This window comes from Branchiostoma floridae, chromosome 2, assembly GCF_000003815.2.
Source record: "Branchiostoma floridae strain S238N-H82 chromosome 2, Bfl_VNyyK, whole genome shotgun sequence".
NCBI lineage: Eukaryota > Metazoa > Chordata > Leptocardii > Amphioxiformes > Branchiostomatidae > Branchiostoma > Branchiostoma floridae.
Genome location: NC_049980.1, coordinates 18891482 through 18911776, shown reverse-complemented (window position 1 = coordinate 18911776; position 20295 = coordinate 18891482). Strand labels below are relative to the sequence as shown.

General features: G+C 38.9%; 2 protein-coding genes across 8 annotated transcripts in view; one reads left to right on the top strand and one right to left on the bottom strand.

The window, feature by feature from the left end:
- Positions 1-20295, bottom strand: part of LOC118409610 (CMP-N-acetylneuraminate-poly-alpha-2,8-sialyltransferase-like) — a 46453-nt gene that overhangs the window by 8912 nt on the left and 17246 nt on the right. For 6 of the 7 annotated variants that reach the window (XM_035810753.1, XM_035810754.1, XM_035810751.1 and 3 more), the window contains 3 exons: positions 10505-10657; positions 2692-2781; positions 2330-2518 (listed from right to left, as the gene is read on the bottom strand). In XM_035810753.1, the coding sequence (XP_035666646.1) occupies positions 2330-2518; positions 2692-2781; positions 10505-10635 (410 nt within the window). In that variant the 5' untranslated portion in view covers positions 10636-10657. Of the gene's footprint in view, positions 1-2329; positions 2519-2691; positions 2782-10504; positions 10658-11901; positions 15753-20295 lie in introns of those variants that run through there. The other variant, XM_035810755.1, reaches the window with a different exon arrangement.
- The window catches only part of LOC118409606, a 52208-nt gene that overhangs the window by 28687 nt on the left and 3226 nt on the right, over positions 1-20295 (top strand). The window lies entirely within an intron of this gene.

Sequence of the window (20295 nt, the reverse complement as noted above, 5' to 3'; positions counted from 1 at the left end):
ATGTAAATAAGCACTCAGACATTTTTTTCACAAAGAACAACACATCGTGAATAGTTTCGTCCGTAAGCGACTATATGGCAAAGTTCTTTATTCACACCCACACAGTATTTCCATGAGCCACTTGAGTCATGAATTGTGATGAGAGGTGTAGAGACTAAGTCACATTTTAGAGCATTTTGTTGCTTACAATGTTTTTTTTTGTTTAGTCTCTTATTATTCTTGCTTGATAATATCCATGTGAATATATTGCTCAAAAATTTTTTTTAGCCAGAGACCCAACAAACTAGGAAAAAGAAGGAAAGAGGCCTGGCTCACCACTTGTAAAAAATTTAAATGGCAGCATTAGTATACCCATTGCTCAGTACTTTAAACTAGCCCAATGTAGAACCAGAGGAAGCCACATGATTAAATGTCAGTTGATCACACCAAACAAGACTGTCTCCAATTATATTGCCCTAAGGAAGATGACAGATGTGCACCAAAACATTGGCACATGTAAATACTGCATGTGGCTGTGAATAAAGAACTTTGTATAAAGGCATAGTTACACAACATTACAATCCTCCACTTTTTTCTGCCTTCCAACATCCATGGACAATTTTGAAACAGCCATCCCTCAGTACAATTTACTTGCGCACCTTACAGGCACATTTATATGACAAATTACATGTCTGAATTGCCTGTTCTCTCCAAGTCCACTCTAGTGCTCCTGGAAAAACCCATCCAGACGATTTATCTATCTATCTACAAGTGTGAAAAAGCCAGACAAATCCCCAAATCTGTCATCCTGGATCCACTGATGCACCATGCCGCCAAAGCTGTATGGTTTAACATTAACACATGCAGAACTCCACATTTATCATGCTTCACTCCATTTGGAATGCCACAGCCTTTAATTCCTGGTGTGTCTACCTGTCCCATTAATATCATTTAAGGTTTGGTGGATCCAACAGGTGAAAGAAGATAATTCTCACCTCGGCTTCCATCCTTGAATTAGACTTTTTACAGGTGATTATGCACAAATGTACATTTTTGTATAAATTTGAAAAATTGCTCACTAATGTCCTTTCTGCCACAGCACAATCATGCATAATATGCAGGCTATTGTAAATCTTCAAATCAATGCCCGTGGTGGTTTTCTCAGTGTTTGCAGTGGCCTCTCCTCTGAATATGCATTTCATTTTTCTAATACTGTACTGCAGACTTCTTTCAATCGATGGCAAACTGAAGACATGGTGAATTATATCACAAAAATGAATGGATTTACAGTACCTACATGTAGTATTGCAATGGTATACAGTAGCAGACTGATATTTATTGAAATGCACAAACAATTCAGAGTCAAAGAGAGAAAATCTCATCAAATTACTGATGTACCCTGTGCTCTTCTGGGGCTAATGTACCCATTCACTAACGTTATGTCACATCCTCCATGTGGCCTTTAACCTTCTCCCTCCCACCTAACCCTGTAACCACTACAAATTTGGTACAAATGTATGTACAAGGCCTGTGGTGCCAGCTGACGCCAAAGTCTGCATGTAATGTCAACCGTTTTATATTATCACAGGGTTCCACTAGTGCAAGGTTAAGTCAGGCAGTATGAAACAGATACATCCCCTTTGATAATGTTGTCACTGATGGCTATAGTGTCACTGGAACGTGATTTCAATCCGATTTCAGCACCATGAAACTACCTTGCCTGATGAAATTTTGGATGGTATGACACATCTTGGGAAATAAATGCCTTTCATGTAGGCTTGATGCCAGGCTTCTTTAGAATTCCATTAGAGAATAATGTGGAGAAGTAAGAAATGGCCAGAGATTGCATTGAAGGTTACCCATTGGCAATGTCATCATCGTCACTCAATATTGTCTTATACATTGTTCATTGTGGCATATACAATTTGCTCTTCATAGTCTCTTATGACCTTTGAAAGAAACAAGTCTGGAAACAGAGACCTTCATGTGTAGGAAGAGCAGGTACATGTACATTGTGTATTTCTATTCTCAGTCTTTATCTACTGACAGAGTGTTAGAAATCCCAACATCCTCATTTGTGTTGCGTAAAAAAAAACCAGAAATGTGAATTTTGACAGGGCGTTTTAGCCCAATTGAATCATGCCCCTACCCTCTGGTCATCTTGGCTCTTGATGGCAAATACCTGTAAGCTACAGGGATTGAGGTCTGTATCATCTGACCTTTCATTAGCTTTTTCATAATGCTTGTGCCAATCAAAACTGCTTTGTTTTTCTGTTTTGGTTTCATGATCAAGAGGTCTATACAGCTAGCCCTGACAGCAAGAGCGTGTGTTACATAGATGGTGCATTACCTCATCTCTAACATGGCAGTCCTATTCCAGCTCCATTGTTTGGCATCCACTATTCTCTCCTGAAACCTGGTGCGCAGTGGTCCTGCCACTTCTGTCTGTGTCAGGTTGGTCCGGTTGCTTGGTGGTTTCAGAACCGTCTTGCTGAGCAACAATGTTCGGTGACGTTCGTCTGGGTTGACAGGGTCATGCCTTCAAAATGATAACAAATGAAACTGATGCTTCTTTAGTCCGCTACACAATAAAAGTTGCCATTATATGAAATGTTCCATAACTTGTAGAATTTGTGGCTGTATACACTACCACTGCTATCAATGCCACTGTGAGAAAAATAAGTCAATTACAGGAATGAAGAACAATCCTACCTTTTCAGCTCATGCTGTACCAGCGCGTGTCCTGTTGGTATGGCAACTGCTGAGAAGTTGCCCTGGAGTTCTGACTTTGAAGGAGGAGGACTATGTAGAAGTAAAAAATAAACAGCACATTTAATCTTGGTTTCAAAGGATGATACAGTTTGATCAATACATTCCTGTATGCATAAATTCTTCTTTTCAATCAAGCAAAACTACACACAACTTTCCAAGAATGTAAAAGTCATTTAAATGCAGATACAGTTAAAGAAACCTGTCCTTGGTGCTGATCAAACATCCACTGGGTAAAAGTCAGAATTTTCAGCTATCTACAAAGTTAACATACTGATTTGATAGAAGTCTGCAGGGCCAACTTTGTTGTATCACTCTGACTAAAAGATTGCTTTACCTGCTTGTCCATCTAGACTTTGTAATCTGAACATTGACAATACATTGTGCCTTTCTTCCTATGATTTATGTACACAATGTGTATACTCTTATTTTGTTACTAGAAACATACAATTACTCCAGCAAAGATGAAAATATAGCACTGGAAAAAGAGGCCATCTATAATTTGAGATCCTCTCCCAAGGGCATGTTCTTTACAAGTGATGATTAAAGGAAAGTCCTAATAAACATTTTCTTAATTGTTTCTACCATTGTTGAAGATAAAAGGTTTTTTTGACTAATTGTTCTGTACCTGACCTTATGTTTAGGTACACAGCCCAGTAGAGGCAACTAGAACTGGGGCAAGCTGCAAGGGGTCACCAAAGGTGCAACATTGATGAACATCATGCAGTGAATACATATATGGAAGGGCTAGGTCAGGGTCAGAGAATTCCCAGAGGCGTGCTTCCAAACATCCCATAAACGTATCTTCGTGATTAGAACACACGTAATCTGCAGGGCCAAATTTATGGTCGACCTTTGTCGGCCATTAAGGCACTGAGCAGAGTAGCATGTGTTCCGGTGACAGCTTTCATCGATATGGGTTTATATCAAACTGGCCTTGAAACACCCTCCCGCAATTTGCAGCAAAGATTTGAAGATAGAAGGACAAAATATTTAGTAACAGCTTTTGCAGGCTGAAAAAATTCAGGCTGTGCATCACGAACTACATCAGTCAGCCAAGTAGCAAATGTCGGCCACTACCGGTAGTATCTTGTGAAGATACAAATGTATGTACAAGTCTTGTACTTCTCCCATTCTCTTAGTTTAATGCAGCTGTCATACTTGTATCCTGTTGATTCAATTCACATGATACAAAATGTAGGTTACTTTTTGTATATAAAATTGAATGTGTGGTTGTTTTTAGACAGAAGATTAGGGAAACAATAGCTTTGCTACTCGCACAGAGAGTTTCTAAATTCAAGATGACGTACTTGTCAGCTTGCAATATTGTAAGTAACAAAAACAATTTTGTGTAAGAATGACACTCTTCATTGTGAAGAAATAATTCAGGCTCAATACCACAACTATAGTTCATTAGGATTTTACATTTTACAAACCTAACCAAACAATACACTACACCCAAACTACACTAATTTTGCTCATCAAAATGGATTCCAATGAGAGTTTTTCCCTCAATATTTGGACTGTTTGAAGACTACCATTAACAATTCTGATACCTTAACATGGATGGGTGCAACATCTTTTTGACTGACAGTTTTAGGTCAGGGTCAAATATAGGTCAGGGGCTTCATACATTTAGATGACTGATTTTCTCATTTAGAAATGACCCTGTCATAAAACACTAATCTAATGACTGATGCCCCCGCCATTATAGGGCTCTAACTAAAAAAAGGTTAAGTGTAATTTTGCCCGCTAGAGAAACAAAGCAATTTGTCATGAGGGAGGGTTGGAACAAGTAACGTTACATGTATAGAGGAAATCTGACCACCAAAATGGAACAACAGGCATTTTGAAGACATTGAAGCATAAAGACTGCAGCACTTCTTCATGTTCAGCTATCAGAGTTAGAAAATAAGATGTGCCATGAGATGCTGAGAAGCCTAACAACAGATATTGCTTTTGTCTCCACTGATACCATACTCATTCTTTTGGGTGACATAAAACCATTGCTTTCTACTGCTGGACACTAGAACTTGTTACATGACCAAACTTGAGAAAGCAGTGGCTTACATATCAGTAAAACAGCAGCCAGGTCCCTTGGCAGAGGTTAAGAGAGTTTCTCATGATGAAGCAAAGTAAGTTGAAAGACAAATCAATAGCTATGCGTTACATGTACATGTAGCCCTTTCCAATATTCATCATGTGCCCATTCTGTCAAGTACACAAAGGTTCCATATGTACACAGCCAAGCCCATTAAATCTATTTTCTACTGACACATCATTTCCATTTGGGATTACAGAAGATAAAGTACAACACGTTGAAGCTCTTTTACCAGATATAACTTCCATTACCAGCTAGACTTGAGCATATGGTGGGGCATAGTTGTTCCAAAAGACAAGAGCTGTATGGCAAGGTAAGTGCACTCAGCGCCAAGTCCTGATGGAGTACTTGGCAGCTGCTTCCTCCGTACATAACTTTGCCATTACTGTCTGATTCCTTGGCCTCTTCCACTCATGTCTGGTAATGGTAGATTCATTAGCCGAAAATTCAGGACATCAAGCGGTCAGTATCCTATGTTTCTAGCCAGACTGTTCTACCTGGACAGCTCGGAGTCCCAACTGTACTCTACTGGAAACAAGTGCTTTTAAAAAAGCTGGCATTTTGCCAATGTTTGCGTGTGTGAACGTTTTTTTCTAGTTATTAGAATGTCATATAAATAGAACAGAGTAACTAAACCTGATATTGGCGCATGGAGAGATTCACAGATGTGCCTGAACTGCAGCAGATCTAGACACCACCTGTTAAAATTTGCGTGAACTGCCGCAAATTTCACTACACATTGCCTGTTTTTGAGTGAGCTCTGTTGCGGGGCATTTTTAAGTTGTTTTTTTTTTTAATTTTTATTTCTATTCGGCAAAAAAACGAAGCGGCGAATCCGTTAACCAAAGAAATAAATTGGTGTGGCCAAATGGATGTAAAAATTAGTATTTTAATGGATGTAAAAAAGAAAAAAAAAAGTTGAAAAAAATCTACCTCCCCGGATTCGAACCGGGTGCATTGGTTTAGAATGCGTAAACTTTACCACTGCGCTAGTGCGAACATGTTGAAGAAATGCCTGTTTTAACAGGTATACAAATGTTTGGCATGGATTGAACAGGTCCGTTCATCTCAACATCACAACGGCGACTACACTGGCGACTGCAAGTCGCAAAATGCAAAAAGTTTCAGTCCTTAGGACAGGACATTAATCTGTGACGGACTGTTCATGGTGCTAGGGAAATCTCCCTATTTCAATGAACCTGTATATACTGTACATATCTTATGTCTTTCTTGACACGACCAGTGAAAAATTACAAACTTCTGTGAGAAATTGAATCGAAAATTAAATTTAGTGCATTATAAGGTACAAAGCATACTTCTTGGTGATCAAAGAACCATCTACATGTATATGTTTTCCCTTCAATCTTTTAGCTGAAGCAATTTTATTTTCCATCTGATGTTGATTCCTATTGGCATAGGTTTTTTACACAGTTTGCAGATACTTCTTCTAGAGATAAATGCAAATTGGAGACAGAGAGCACATCTTTTGAAGAGCAGCACATCTTTTTTCATACATAATCAACAACCAATCAATGGGATCTTGATCAGGTCATAACGTTTTAATTAATGTCAGGGGGCAACTTGTATCATGAAATGATTCCATCCCTCTAGGCAGGAGGAATTGCTGAGTCCTGCAAAACTCCTGCCCACCATTTGCTGATTTGTTGAAACTGAGTGGTTAATGATGGCTTCTCTGGGTAATCATTCACGGGCTAGGCACAAAGAGGGGGCTGAGCCAGCAGAAATTTCCATTTTACTGTATTCCCTTCTGAGAATCCATCAAGAGGCCTTCAGAAACACTCAGGCTCAGAAATTGACTATCATCAGGAAATGTGTGGGAGGTGAAGGTTGTGAAAAAGTGCAAGGCTGGATCTTTCAGCTCTAGAGATTGTCTAAAACAGTGGGGTTCCAAGCAGGGTATGACTTGGTAATACTGGGAAGACAATTATAGAAATGCCTGACCCAATGTTAGCCTCTATTGCAGCAGACACACAAAGCCAGTATAGAGGATGTGGATTTGATTTCTGGTTTGGAAACCACTGGAATGAAGGGCTGTATGCAGTGTCAGTTGTCTCCTTACCCTTTCTTATTCTCAAAATTAGTACCTCCATCACACTGATAATTTAAGCAGGTTGCATTTGATGGGAACACCTTGGTGTGCACACATCAATAATATTATATGTAAAGGTTAAAGTCCTATAGCCTTATTGAGTGGTAGGGGCAGTTTGAGTCCACCATGTCTTGGGCCCATCCCTGTCCTTCCACTGCCTTTTATCTCCCCATTAAGTTAATTGTACTCATTGAGAAAAGTCGTGTCCGGCAAGGAATGGCAGGAAACAAACCCACAACCTCTCAACTTTATGTCAACTATACTACAGTTAGCCATCAACTCCATAGAATGACTCAAAGATCTGGCTCAAATAGTAACCAATAGTAACCTGGATGCCCAAAGGGTCATTTTATATTTCACATTCTTTACTTGATTTAGTACAGCTGAGTTGATCACCAAGGCTGACTTGTATATTCCTTAGTACATGTATGTATGCATGTGCCCTTTTTTCCACATTTATAAACTTTCTGTGAAATTTTCCTAACATAATCAATGACAAGTCATTCCTCTGACATTATCAGTCCCCTGGCCTTCAGTACAGTCCTGTCTTTGACCACCTGCCAATTTACAACCACCATCCCCACAGACCCTTGAAATTGAATTTAGGTCCTTAATGGCTTCAACACTGTTAAAAGGTGAGCGATAATGATAAAGGCACCATCTACACCTGCAGTCCCCTTCACCCACCACTATTCTCATGCCAGACACGCCTTCCTCACCTCCCCTAGTAGGCAAGTGAAATTGCTTTATTCTGGTCCGATTCCAGGATATTGAAATCTATTTAGGAAGGTGGCACACTGCCGTGGCGATCTCATTCCGGCAAACAGATTTTCTATTGATTTTGTGATGAAGCATGAAAGTGGGGCCGTCATGATCATCATAGTCCTGGTATGGGAGGACCAAGGGCATCTGGGCAACAGAACAATTAACAAACTTAAGTATTAAGTAGGGGGGTGGGCAGGAAGTATTAAAAAGATCCCATTTGCAAAAGTTACTACAACTAGTAACCTTATTCTGAGCCCCCAAAACACTGGACACATGTGGTAATGTAGGAATTTAAAGTCTATCTTTTTTTGCTGTAATTTACAGTTTCATATGAAAGCACCTAAAACTGAGTGTGTTAGGACATAAACAGGAAAATTGTCGCTGAAATTGAAGGCACGACTTCTAATTTAGGGTGAAATTAAAAAAAAAAAACATCATGTACATGATTGATCTTGAAATATTTATCTTAAAGATAAGATTATTGAACAGAGACCATAAAATTTGTCGGGCAGCCACTCAATATCAGGCAGCCCACAGTTCATCTCCCAAACTACAGACATGTACATGTGCTTATTGAAAATAGATTACGCCTATTGATTAGTCTAAACCGAGAGCAATGCCTGGCACTCTGTGATGAGTTTCTTCTCTCCTTTCCAATACATTAGTGGTGTGATGTATCCATGCTTCAACGATATCAGCTAGACCAACGGAAACTATTAATTTGAGCATATGTGTTGATTTAGCAAATACTAAGTTAGTACATGTATTCCACCCACGTTGTTTAGATATGCAGTCATGTTGTACCCATTGTCTTAATTAGATGTCAAAACTTTTCGCAAATATTGTGGGCGAGGAAGCGATACAAAGAAAAGATTTGTAATTTGACTCTGTGGTGAGTATAATTTGTTAATCCATCAATAAAATTAAGTCTTTGCATCTTCCTTTAAATGTTTGAAGTATCTACTATAATTTCCCATGCATACTGCAGTAACTATTGCCTTGACACTAACTTATACATTCAAGTATTTTCTCTTGTTTAATTCTTATTTGGAAAAATTTAAAGAACTCAAGCAAGAGAAATTATTTGTGACTTTGCCACGTTTTTTTTCAATGGTTGTACTCTGTACAACATGTAGTATTGCAGGATCCTGTACTTGACATACCAAATGACAATTCTGCAGCCTATGATCATGAGACTGCCGCCTGTGGTATTTCATACACTTTATCGTCCCATCACTCCCGATTCCCCTGAAGACATCTTACAGTGCTCCATCATTCTATGGGTGAGAGGGGGGAGGTAGCAATCTTCTAAAGCCTGGCATGGTGGTTATTATTTGATCAGATGGTAACGGTGCTGACAGCCGTTTTGAGTAATACTGTGTGCTTGGCAAATCCATCACAGCCAGCACCTATATGTGTTATAAATATGCATGTAGACTATCCTACCTGCTCCTATAATTATTCTGACCCTCCGGAAATGAGTCATTTGTCTTATCTGGTGTCTGCAACTCTCTGGTGACAGGGAGTGGTGATTGGGCACTGACTCCAACAGTTGCAAAAGGGGGCAACTTGCAGGATGTAAGATATGCCAACACTAAGTGCTTAATATGATATTTAAAACGGATAATAATGCTTTCTAGAAGGAAAAGCATCAGTTGACGTGAAGTTAGATTGTATTTCTTTAATAATATGTTCTGAAACATATAATGTTTGGTATTTTTGTAATTACTTTGGATTTTGGAGAGCATTTCTTCCTGTCAGGTATACCATGCACTAAAAGACTGAAGTGTAATTTCTTGAGCTTGTTTCTTACAGCATAACATTTGAGTCACTGGACTTCAATCCTGATGACTGTTCATTTCTTAGTTTAGTCTCCAAACCTAATAAAGCTTTTAAAGATTGAATGATATACATTACACCATTACTTATTCTAAATGTTTTATTCTGATAATCATTTAGCATGATAATGCTTAGTTTACACCAAACAAGTAATGTTACATACAGTAATGTGCAGTAGAGCATTTAGTAATAATTTTTTTTAATTACCAGCACCAGACAATTCATAGGTATGCCTGCATCACTCCAATTAAAAAAAAATAGAGACAGTGGATGAAACCCAGTTTTATCCACTATTTTTATTATACTGATACCATTTCCATCATCTATTTGAACTATTGTACCAACAAAAATTCATATGCACATATACATTGTACAACAAACATGTATTGTGTAAACTGGGGCAAGACTGGTACAAGTTGGGTGTGGGTAGTCAAATACCTGCAGAACTCCACTTGTATCTGGACTAACACGCAGATTCAGGTGGATCTTTAATCTAAACCCTTAATATGCCAGAGTTTCAGCACTATAAAATGCTATCAGTGCCAGGGTTGGCTGCTGACCTCCAAAAAGAAAGCCTCGAACAAGGCCGAAGTCCCTAACTTCCGGGGTTCGTGCGCTATTGGCGCGCAAAGTTGCTACTTCGGGGGAATACGCTATCCCGGATATATCCGGGTGCGACACACAGGACATGTATATGCGTGCCGGATATATCCGGGTTAGGCAGTTTAAGGGTTAAAATGTTTAATATTTGAAGTGTTTAATTTGTATTTTTTCGGTAACCTCTCCACAGTAAGTATGCATTTCCCATTTATTACTTCTGTAGTAGTGCTGAATTGTTTTCAATCATGACCTCTTTTATTTCCCCCTCACAACCAAATTAAGTTCCTCCAAAAATGAAGAATTCACAATTTTTTGTGTGGTGAAAACGGAATGTTGCCCACCTGGATGTGACAGAAGCAGTCTTGTAGAGGAGCCCATGTTGCTGGAGGTGTGGCTGGAGAATCAGTACCAGGGTCACCAGCATGAAGGTGGTCAGCAGGAGCAGCCGGCGCATCACAGCCTTACGCTTCATGTCATTCCCCACCTTCACACTTCTGCACAAGCAGAGTATAGGGGAAACAATGTTAGGAGAAACTGCAGCTTTTCTTTTAATTAACAGCCTTGAAAATATTTGGCATGTACTAGTACATGGCCAAGCTCAAAAACAGGTGAATCCTATCCAAGGGTGACATGGCAACTTTGAGTCAAAGTAGCACTTGAAAATCATAAAAACTTTTTCAAAAATGTTGTTTTGAAATTGAAAAATCCTGAAATAGAAATGATGATTTACCACTTTTAAAAGACAGAAACTCGAAAGTGATTAGCATGTTCAGGTACAGTGCAAGGGCAGGTCTGGATGCCTGAACTGATGTACCAGTACATGAAAATTCTTCAGGGTCGAGTATCAGTATACATCTCTACTTCTACATGCTTCAGAACACCAGAAGGGAAATTTAGTCATCCATGGCATGAGTAAAATTGTAGCTCAGGGTGATTTTTTTAGAATGATCATTACAGTTTCCTGAGTAACTGTCAAGGCCTACTTGGAATTTTGACTCAGTCACAACTGGACTATTCTACTAGACTTCTGGTTGATAACCATCATCATTTTGAGTTTGGACTTTCCTGGTATAGTCAGGGCTGAGGTTCTTTTTATTTGAGCTTCTAATATTGTGCTATCATCTTGCAACCTTGTAGTACCTGTAGTACAAGCAAGAAACAGGTTCAGTTTGCAACTATTTAAATCAACTGAGATGGTGGATGAGTACAGTAGATTATTGGTGGGTTGAAGTATCTGAATGCTGATTAGCTGTTCCAACATTTGATTATGATATATTTGATTGGCTATTGCCATATTTAACATGATAGAACTCTAAGTTACTAGTAACAACAAAATTAAAGGAAGCCTGCTAAGCAGCTGATTGATACCTTTCATACAGAAAAGCTTATTTGATCTAGCCTGGTATCCAGCCGTAATATAGCTCCCGAGTCTCTTCTCTCCTCTCAGGCTAAATTTGATCATGATATACTGTGACAATCTTGCACTATTGAGGATGATCATGACTGGCAAACATTTCCAATAGTCTCAGACCTTTGGGAGAATTTTGAAAACTGAACAGCTGCAATAGAATTACAGGCTAAACCTACAGAATCTTTAAATAATATCATGATAACTGTTACTACTACTTCAAAAGTACTGTTGCTATAACAATCACATGGTATTGCATCCATGCACTACATACAATATAATCCTTGCACATATAGCAAACAACTCTCCGTGAAAGATATTATTCCTTACCTGTTACCAAAGCAGTTCCCTCTCCAACGCTAGCTGGCAGACTGATTTAGAATAGCGACCACTTACTGTTCTGCTTGTCTTAGTCACATGTGTGGTGTCAGCTGATTGGTGGTGTGTAACATGCTGGAGGGAGGAGGGATCAGGTGCTGCATCTATTGGCAGCTTGTCAGAATGCTTGCTTCAATTATGCTAATCATTTGCTCATGAAATTGTCCCTGGTTACAGTTCGGACATAAGAGCCACTGCCCTGAGGATTGATTACATGTGCAAAGCCTTGGTCATCCCATGCTGCTAACAGAATCAAATTTCCATAATTATGAACTGACGAATGGGGACACTCAGTGTTGGTGGCATAGACAAATAGTTTACTTTGCTCAATGGTGGTTTGGAAAAATTAGTCTGCTTTTCCTACCAGATCCATCGTAATCTGGTCGGTGCACTGCATATGAGCTATGGTATCCCAATTGTGCCAATCACCATGTAAGATAGATGACTACCTACTCTGTTTGTATTTCATTAAAAACAGCATCCCTAATGAAAGGCCATTACATTTACAAGTTGAATGACCGCATCTCTACAGTGAAACCAGAGGATGTTTCAGGGGTCAGGGGATATCAATGAACAACTGCCAGATACTGGAAACCCCCAGGAATACAAAAGAATTTGCTGGGATCTAATTTTGATCAAAGTCTCCTACTTTCCTGTGTAACCTCTGCATTTAATACAGATAATAATAATAATGTTATGGTACATATATAAACTCTTCCACCTGTATCCTTTTTTACGTTAGTACAACATTTTACAGTGGACACACAAAATCAGTGTATACACACCAAAACAGGACCCCTCTTAACGTACAATGTAGTTAATTTTCCACTGTTATTTATGGATATTATGGTATTGAAATTTTCTTTAAACTGTACGTTGAATCACTTTCTCAATCCCATATGTTAAATACATGCTTACTTGTCTATTGTTCTACTTCGATAAACCCATTAATGGATAGTCAACAGATTAATATGTGGGTTAAGCTTGAACATTTTCATGGAATAGATAGGGTGTAAAACCACCTCTTTCAGATGTTCCCATAGGTTTGAGATCTATCAAAGTAGATCCACTGTGTATTTCTCCTATCCATCCCTTTCATCCCCCAAGTCCCCCCCTGTCAGCTAACACTTCTCCAAACATGTGAGAAGGAAGCTACCTGCCAGGGTGAAACCGCAGTTGTAACCGATGATGGAAACTGGGACTAACCAGGAGAGACAAGAGGAAGCTCCAGTTTCTAACGGATCCCCCAAGCTCTCCCTAGATGGTGGAGAGTTACTTCCAACTTGTGCTTAGGACAGCTTGACAGATCACGCTCCCATCCAGTTTCATACACTCAAACTTTAGCCTGACCCAGAGATTTCACTTGTCGTAACCTTGCCTTTCCAGAACAATCTAGATTGTAAATGTAAAGATCACAGTCTTAAGTAAAATGAATAATTAATGCAACACAAGAGATGCAACATTTGAAAGCTTAACAGTTCAAGGTAATAGTCATTGGCAACTTTGAACAATTCCATTGATAAAGCTGGAAGCTAAGATGATGGCTTTGCAATACAAAAGAAGGCTAATTTGTAAATGGATATCTGGTGTTTGCCATAAAAGTGCTGACCATGACTTTTCATGTGGCCTTACACTGCACCTCAATTTATTTGCTTCAGTTTTAAGGATGAGCACTATTCATCAAGAACGCTCCTTCTGTCACTTTCATCTTGGCAACCGCCCAAAAGTTACAAATGTAACCCAAGGGCAGACATTGATTGAAGGAGCTTGAAGTTAGAGAAGTATGTGGGGGCGGATATACTGTCCCAGTTATAGACCACTTCTAGGCTGCTAGGGTTTTATAGGGTCACCAGTGCAGCCTTTTGCCCCTGCACCAGGAATTGGTGGAGTGTAACTTACAGTTGTCTTGCTTTTTTATGACACTACTTCGTAAATTTTGCAGTTAATAGTCTATGTGGGTGCAATGCTTGGGACTTCTCTTGAAGTATTAAAGAGACATTTCTAGTTGTTCCATATATCTACCTGTTTTTATGCTTCCATGGCACACCAATTCAATTCCTTGTTTCTGAGATATTCCAAATCTATGTAGAAAATTATAAAATCAGTGCCGCTTGATTTTTTTTTTCTATAACAACTTTTCTATGATAATTTTATAAAGCCATTGACATAAGAGATAAACAACCTTCTATTTATTATTGTAGCTGTACAGAACCTGGTCACAAATATGGGAAAAGCAATACATACTAGCCATAGTAAATCTATACTTCTATACATATTTTCCTTGGTGCTGAATAGCCTTCCGGTACTTCAAAGTAGTTTAGGATGTCTTTTTTTTCACTTTCAAACATTGGGGAATCGTCAACCACATGTAGAAATTATTTTGAGAGATGATAAACCTTCTTCTTGCTTCCAAACCCAGTATCTCAATTCAAATTTGGTGTAAAATAGCTACCTTAGCAGACTGAAGGTTAATGCTGTCACTTCCATATATCTTGCTCAGTTCAGGGCCATGGAGCTTCCATATAGATGATTTTACACGTTTTGTATTTTTAACACTGCTGGTAGATCACAGGCTTTATTTATCATGTGTGCATATAAACTTGAAAACCTACAGATTGTGCTGTGTTTGATAAATAGTCTTTGTAGACTATGGTATAAGGATCAAACAGCTATTAGGTTGGACCATCCAGCCTTTTTTTCCCAAAGACGAGCTCTCAAAGGTGTTCTTAAAACAATAATGGTTATCAGATCTAACCTATAAAACACAGCAAGATTGACAATATTTTTTCATCCTTGTGTTCAAATGTTTTCTTCTTCAGGTCAGTTATCTATAAAAAAAAAACGTTCATTGTCATCTACTAGATTATGTATTTTCCAATAGCATATCATAATCTGGCTTTGGTTCTGGGCCCCGCTAGTCCATAGACACCATAAACATCTCGACAAATTTTGTAGCTCAGTTTGGCCATCCTTGCTACATCTAGCCCAGGTTTCTTTCAGTGCAAAGATCCCTTCAATGTTCTGTACAGTGATAAATCATACATACCTCAGAAGTCAAAGAAGGAAAATACCACAACACAAGTTGTCTTTCTGCAATGCCATAACATGATATATATTCCCATGCCATTTCAAGGCATCAAGACATTACTAGTAAAGTTTGAAAACCCAGTTTATGTGCTCATTGCAAGCTGACATTATCATTAAGTGAATGTGGTGCTGCAGATAGCGCTAGAATTGCACTGCTGGCTATTAGCTTTAAACTTGGGCATTGAAGTACTTTTGGTGAAAAGAACATTTTGCAAGCTTTGGAAAATCTTCTCCAAATCATTAGTACGTGTGTAACCTCTTTCATGTAGGATTGTGAAAAATGGGCTTCCTCAATGTTATGGCTATCCTGCCAGCTAGCTCTCGGCAAGTGATATCCAAATTGAGCCTGCATGATGTCTATACTTGTACAAGAACCCATGAGTATGTTTCATGTTCTAACACTCCAGAGCCATCAAATACCAGGTAAGAGTAAGTTACAAAAAAAAGTAAAGCAACCAACCTCGGACTGAGGCAAAGCAGAACACTTTTTTCTATGACAAGTAGTCAATAGAAATTCAGACTCAAGTTGTGTGGCTAGCATTTTAAGTTCCCCTATTCACAGGACTGCTGACTTTACTTCCCCATCTACGGGTAAAAGGAGGAATGCCTGAAATAATATAATAAATCCCAGAGTTTACTTTTTGTTGGGAAATACAGCAATGTAATCAAAACCAATTCACTGCAAAGATGGAAACCATGTATTTGTAACTGATCACCTTTGGGTGTTGGAAGGAAAACAAGCAATCTTTTCCATCTTGTAAAGATGTCTGATATCAGTGATTGCTATTCCATCATCTCAGACACCCCTTTGCCTAATGTGTACCTTTGACTACAAATTACACAGATTTTCCTGTAAGCAAAAAAATCAGAGCATCTCAGCGCTGCTTAAATCTCACTCTTGGGACCATTCTCTCCCACTGGGTGGTAAAACATGTTTACACCACTGTATAACACTTCCGGATGTATTATCTCCAATAGCCATATGTAATCATAAAACTTGACACATAGAATCCCAGCGACAATATATCAGGTTAATGATCACTGTTCGTTGAGAGGTACCTGTTATAGAAGTAAAACTGATTTACCAGTTCTGGGTTTAAATCCCGCTCACTTTAGCACAAAATATAACCTCGAGGTACCTCAGCACACAATTTGCTAGTACTGTTCAGGGTTCAAGTTCTAAGACTGGTTTAATAACTAATACCATTTTCCCTGCCAACCAAAGTGCTAGTCAAAGAATGATGTCAATCCAATACAGCAAGTTGGAATATCTTGGGGTAAGCAATTTGCTAAATAGAACCTTTGCATGTATGAGGAGTCAGTATAACAGGACCTCATTTTGTACCCAGTACAGTTATTATGTTCATTTAGTTATTAAAACTGTAAATGAAAAATTATCAAGGTGATGTTACGAGCAATCTGCAAGAATGTTTTCAGGTGCGATATTAGGGCAACAGCGGGTTGGCAACTATCACTGCCAAGGCACACGGCTAATGGTATTACTGGTACCATACTTTATGGTCAGGCTCAGTCTCATCTCTGCCTCGGGGCGTAAGATGCAATTTTACTGCTCCATAAAGGGATCTTATGTGATGTGACCTTTGGAGTGCACAGTTGGAACTGCTTTTAAACCTGAGGGAAAGATATTTCATATAACTTGTAGAGTGTACATAAAGTTTTTAGGCTGACTCGCACTTTGGGGGGGGGGGGGGACTACACAACCATAATGTAGGGGTGTCGGAACTTTAAGGGGGTCAGAGCATAGGGCTGTGGAAACAAACATCCTGTTGCAGCTACTAATACATAGAATGTTGGCACAAACATACTTCAGGCAGCACCAATTTACCCCAGATTTTCAAACATAGCAGTGAGGAAAATCCACACCAAAACTGCCTTATCCCATAGCCAGTACTGTAACAGTTTTAGGGATCACATAAAGTTATATGTAAGTTTTCCTGTTTTCCCTAAACAGTTGCTGTAATTTACTAGAAATGTCAGATAACCAGGAAATGCAGTGGGTGTGGCCTTACCCACAATCATTTTACGGAGTCATTTTCTTAATAGCCAAGACTAAAAAGAGCAGTGCCAGGAGAACCACACTATATCCTGTAGCAATACACATATAACACACCCTTTTCATTTGAGGCTTCCACTGCACTACAACCACTGAGCAACCGAAGATTTGACAGATTTCTCAACGAATTTCAGAAATAAAGAACAAACCCTTTTACATTTTGTCACAAATCCAATTTTGGTCACTCATGGTTGCTCAGCCATTGCTGTCTGGTGGATACAGGGCCAAACCCGTCCTACCTAATGTGTGTGCGTGTGTGCATGAACCATCCCGTTCCCCTCTCTCTCTCTGGGACCTGATAACATATTGCTCACAACTGCTTGGGATCCTGGGAGGAGACCTGGGGGCCGCTGGCCTTATCGGCTTATACTTATTAATTAAGCCGGGGATGTCTAGGGAGGGCAGGCTCGACCCCTTCACCTTGAGGAGTGTGTCTCCATGGAGAACTAATGTTACCCAAGATACAGTATTGATCAGCTGTGGAGAGAGGAGAGAGAGAGAGGCCTTCAAACATTTGATAGCACCAGGAGGAATATAGTCACAACATACAATCTTTTTACATGTACATTGTTCAACAAACCCTATAAGATTAGGCCAACAATTGGCTTAAGGGTGCCTTGATAACAAAAATGAGCCAAATGTGCTGAGAACAATTGGCAATGTTTTTCTCAGGGGTGCTGAAATACTATCTTTTTAGACTTAAAAGATCGACAGGACTGTTTATCTACTATTTTGTGAATCTTTAAATTCCATAGCTCTACCAACAAGCAGTTAAGTTTCTCCAATAGAAATATTACACAGTTTTTTTCCTCTTGCCATTTATGTCCAAACTAATGTTCCCCAAGACACAGTTTTATTCAGCTGAGGAGAGAGGAGGGAGGCTTTTAAACATCTGATAGCAGCTGGAAGAACACAGTCATGATATTTTTGAGAAATACTCGTCTTTGAAGCATAGTTGTCATCGATGTTGAATGCATACATATTTACAGATGTGAACATTTTTTGTACTACATTTGTTGTTCTACAAGCCCTACGACCTAAAGGATATCTTCACAAACCAAATTGAACAAAATTCCCTTAGATAAAACAAGCCATGTTTTTCTCCAAGGTGCTGAAAATCTATCCGATAGGTTCCTGGGGTCAAAAACACATCAAGACTGTTTCTAGAGTTCTGGATCTTAGAATTCATTAGCTAGTCCAGCAAACAGTTAATTCCCTTAATTAGAATTTTTGTTCTTAAGCTTGCTCCTCTGTCCCTTTTCTTGAGACACCTATAGGGAATACTCACACCCAATGATCAACAATGGGTATTTGATATGGACACATCCCACTATGAAATTTCTGACTGAATCAAATTCTACCTGACCAAGAGTGATGACCCGAATCTTTCCCAACCTAATTACACTTCTGAGTTCATGCTTAGGCTGTTCCATGTATTTCCCTGGGGATTTAACAATCTCTCATGGTTTCCCAACAGGCTTTGTGACTTTTCAGTGATTTCTTTTTAACAGATTTTTGCCTTCAATTTACTTGAGGGATTCATATAACACCCAGAACTAACCCCATTATTTCCATCACAAATCAGCTTAAGAGGGAAAATGAACATGTCTTATACAAAATTACAGCAGTACTAGTTGTTTTCTTTCTTGATAGTCAGTCATAAGTAATGTTCTCTACTGTTGTGATTTTATCCATGAAAATCTTTTAAGTTAGATATTTTGAATCCATGCCAATACAATAGAGACTTTTATAAAGGGCCTTCCACACCAATCGATATATTATCCTAAAGTTGATATCAGACAAAAGAACAAGCATGCAGTCATGATAGGGAGGGCAACAGAGATCCATCCATCATCCAAACAACTTACCAGACAATAAAACAAAAACCTCACACCCCAACTTACTTTTAGATCCACATCAATAAGATATGACCAATAATTCAGCAACAAAGGATGCAGAAGCCACAAGAGATTACTTGAGCAAGGTATTACTTACAGGGACACAATAGAGAAACCACACCTCCTGTATAACGACTGTCAACGCATTGTTTGACGAGCTGCCTGCGGCTTCACTATGATTCAGTGCAGACTTGAACAGCAATGGAGCCAGGCACTCCTGGTAGTACCTCCATCAATGGTGTTGCCTGGCTTGTTCTTATCAATTTGGCAGCAGAGATTTCAATTTGGTTATCTCGGTCCCTGGTGGCTTCTATTCTGAATGTTCATCACCGCCACGGGCAAGTTAGAAGTCTAAGATGTATCAAAGGATACGGCTCAACAGAACAGTGCTAGCATTTATTGATTCAAACCTTTATAGAATGACTTTAGGGATATCATCTTCAATCTGAGATTTTGAAATACTTTATTTGCAGCAATATGGTTACTTTATTTGCAGCAATATGGTCGCACGTCTGTATACAAAATATACCTGTGGTTTTGGCTTGCAGTTGCATAGTCCATCGAAAAATCATTTATGACATTATTTACCTTCTGTATATCACTTTCCAATATTCCAATTAACATATTTTGTAAGTGCTAAAAATGCTATATAGTATTATTTACAATTGGACAGATTCTAAGATATGGCACTGCCATGATTATTTTCCAAAGCTTGTCCTGGAATGTTGTAGGAATGCTCACTACATGTAGATAATCTGGTTGCCAAAGGATGATTTATTTCATTATACTGTATGCTTCTTTGGCTTCTTCCAACATCCTCTTTTTGTACTAAAATGCATGATTTCTATTTAACATTGACGGCGACTGAGAATGTGAACCATCCCAAAGATTATGATACGCAGCAAGCCCAATGTACAGGCAGACATTCCTGTCTTCGTAGACAACCCACATGGCTGCCTCTGCAAAGAGACTGAGACTATATGCCCTGCCATATGCAATGAAATTAACTTCACATTAAATTGGATTTACAACAGTAACTAACTGTATCTAGCATATGGTGGGTTTGCTGGCTACCGTTTTATCAAAGGTTCTGTAATTTGCATTTATATGGCGTCTACATTAAGTTCAGCAGACGTATTAAGGACTAGACTTATCAAATTTCCCTGACTATTTGATAAGGATTCACATTTGTACTGTATTAGAGTCTGTATGGCAAAATTTTGGAGTAAATCTTGAAACCCATGAGTTTATGCTTACGTATTTACCATAGATTTTTTTCTTTTTTAC